General features: G+C 44.4%; 1 protein-coding gene across 1 annotated transcript in view; it reads right to left on the reverse strand.

Annotated features, from left to right (window-relative positions):
• Positions 1–6: 6 nt before the first annotated feature.
• Positions 7–2,420, reverse strand: part of slc30a4 (solute carrier family 30 member 4) — a gene marked incomplete in the record, with an annotated part of 9,966 nt that continues 7,552 nt past the window's right edge. Inside the window, 3 exon segments of the mRNA XM_014029148.1 lie at positions 7–765; positions 1,600–1,734; positions 1,802–1,907. Of these exon segments, the coding sequence (XP_013884602.1) occupies positions 611–765; positions 1,600–1,734; positions 1,802–1,907 (396 nt within the window).

The raw sequence follows: 2,420 nt of genomic DNA on the forward strand, positions 1-2,420 counted from the left end.
AATAAATACAGGAAGTTTTAAGTCTTTATTAGAAACAAACAATACTTTAGTTTTAATTGAAAGTTTTATCAGAACAGCCTCCTAACTCTGGAGGAAACACTTTAAAGATCCTCGCTGTGTAGTCTGAAATCAGACAGAAAGCTTTGATCGCCTGCCGTTAACACGGTAAATTTAACGGTTTTATTTAAGGACACGTGAACTCCTCCATCTGAGGATTTRCTTTTTGACTTCAGGGACATTTTGTCTGATCTTAGCAGACAGAAAYGTTGAACAGTTTCCAACACGGCTGCAGTAAAACTCAGATTGTCAGATTTCTTCCTGCAGCAGCTGAGAGACGAGCCAGAAGAAACAAAGTCCCACCGCCCACAGACCCCCGTCAGGTGGATCCAGTCCAACACCTGTGTGAGGGTCTCACTGGTAAACCTTTACCTTCAGGCGCTGTTTCAGCAACAAACAGTCAAACTGCAGTAAGGATGTCTGGGTGGGCGGGGTCAGGCCCTGGGTGGCTCCATGCTGCAGCTGGGACCTCCAGGTGGGCTGTGTGGGCGGGGTCAGGCACTGGGTGGCTCCACGCTGCAGCGGGACCTCCAGGTGGGCTGTGTGGGCGGGGTCAGGCACTGGGCTGCTGGCAGTGAGCACAGCTCCGCAGCGCCCTCTGTCTGTGGCTCTGGACCTGCACGGTGCAGCGGCTCAGACCGTAGGTGTGCAGCAGCAGGTGGCGGGCCTTGGCCTGGACGTCCTCCCAGTTGTTGGCACTAGAGGGCGCTGCGAGACAAAAGGCAGAGAAACGTTAAGATTGTTTAATAAAGTCACTGATTAAAAACATCGACTTCAGGTGAAAATAACTCCTGATGTTTTAAAAACAGAGTCACAAAGTGCCGGGTCACATCACGGTTCACAGAAACCGTCCCAGGATCTGTTCTGGTCCTTCTGACCCACGATCTGCAGTTTTMCCATGTAGAGTCCAAACTAAATATAGTTTCTTTTTGCAGCAGACTGAGGAGGACAGGAACCTGTTCTGATGAAACCGGGTCAAACTGTTCCTCCACWGTTCAGACTTCATCAAGAAAACAGTTCTGAGCTGGAAAATAAAAGCTTTTTCTGTTTTTATAGAATTATAATAGTTTATTGTTTTAAGTTTACAGTAAGGCTCCTCTGATGGTTAGGTGTGTTTAAAGCAGTAACAGTTTTAAATGTAAAATATAAACATGTGTTTACAGGGTGGAAGTGTTCAATAAGCACCTTCAGGTGATATTTGAACAGATGTGGCTCACTATTTGGCAACCAGACAGTTTGTGTCTTATTCATCCTTAATTAATGCTTAATAAACACTTAATGATTTCTGAAGTGTTTACAGATGAATTAATAACCTATAAACTGTTTATAAGCATCAATAAGAGGAGTGTTATTGTGAAGAGGTCCCAGAAACCTGCTGCTCTCAGTCAGAGTTTAGGTTTTAGCTGCTGTTCAGCAGCAGTTTGTCCTCTGAACAGCACAAAGGACAACACAGCCCACGTGGTTCTGGTCCACGCAGGACCACAGCACTCTGCCAAAGACCCGGGCTGAACCCTGAAGCCGTCCCTCCTCAGAGTCACTCACTGAGCTGCAGATGCACCAGCGCCGCCGTCTTATCGGCCGTCAGCGCCCACACGTTCAGCTCGTCCACCGACTGCACGTCCTCCAGCTTCAGCAGGTCCTCCCTGATCCGCTGGATGTCCAGGTGTCTGGGAACACCTGCCGGAGCAGAGGCAGAGTGACACCCAGCTCTGAGACCTGCAGAGGACCAAAGACCTGGACTCACCTTCCAACACGATGACTATGGTGTCTCTGATGATACGGACCGTGGTGAACAGAACCAGAACTGAGAAGATGTAGGTGCAGATGGGATCTGCTAACTTCAACTCAGGCTGTGGAGACACAACTAAAGTTTGACCTGGTTTGTTTAAAAACCTTAAAAGATCCAGGATCAGTTGTAACATTAGACTTTATTATATAAACATTTATTTTAACTGTGAAATAAAGACTGTAAAAATAANGTAATCTGTAACTAGTTACTGTTAGTTAACCTGTAATCTGTAACTAGTTACTGTTAGTTAACCTGTAATCTGTAACTAGTTACTGTTAGTTAACCTGTAATCTGTAACTAGTTACTGTTAGTTAACCTGTAATCTGTAACTAGTTACTGTTAGTTAACCTGTGATTTATAACTAGTTACTGTCAGTTAACCTGGGATCTGTAACTAGTTACTGTTAGTTAACCTGTGATTTATAACTAGTTACTGTTAGTTAACCTGTAATCTGTAACTAGTTACTGTTAGTTAACCTGTGATTTATAACTAGTTACTGTCAGTTAACCTGTGATTTATAACTAGTTACTGTTAGTTAACCTGTAATTTGTAACTAGTTAGTTAACCTGTGATT

This window comes from Austrofundulus limnaeus, unplaced genomic scaffold (genome assembly GCF_001266775.1).
Source record: "Austrofundulus limnaeus strain Quisiro unplaced genomic scaffold, Austrofundulus_limnaeus-1.0 Scaffold860, whole genome shotgun sequence".
NCBI lineage: Eukaryota > Metazoa > Chordata > Actinopteri > Cyprinodontiformes > Rivulidae > Austrofundulus > Austrofundulus limnaeus.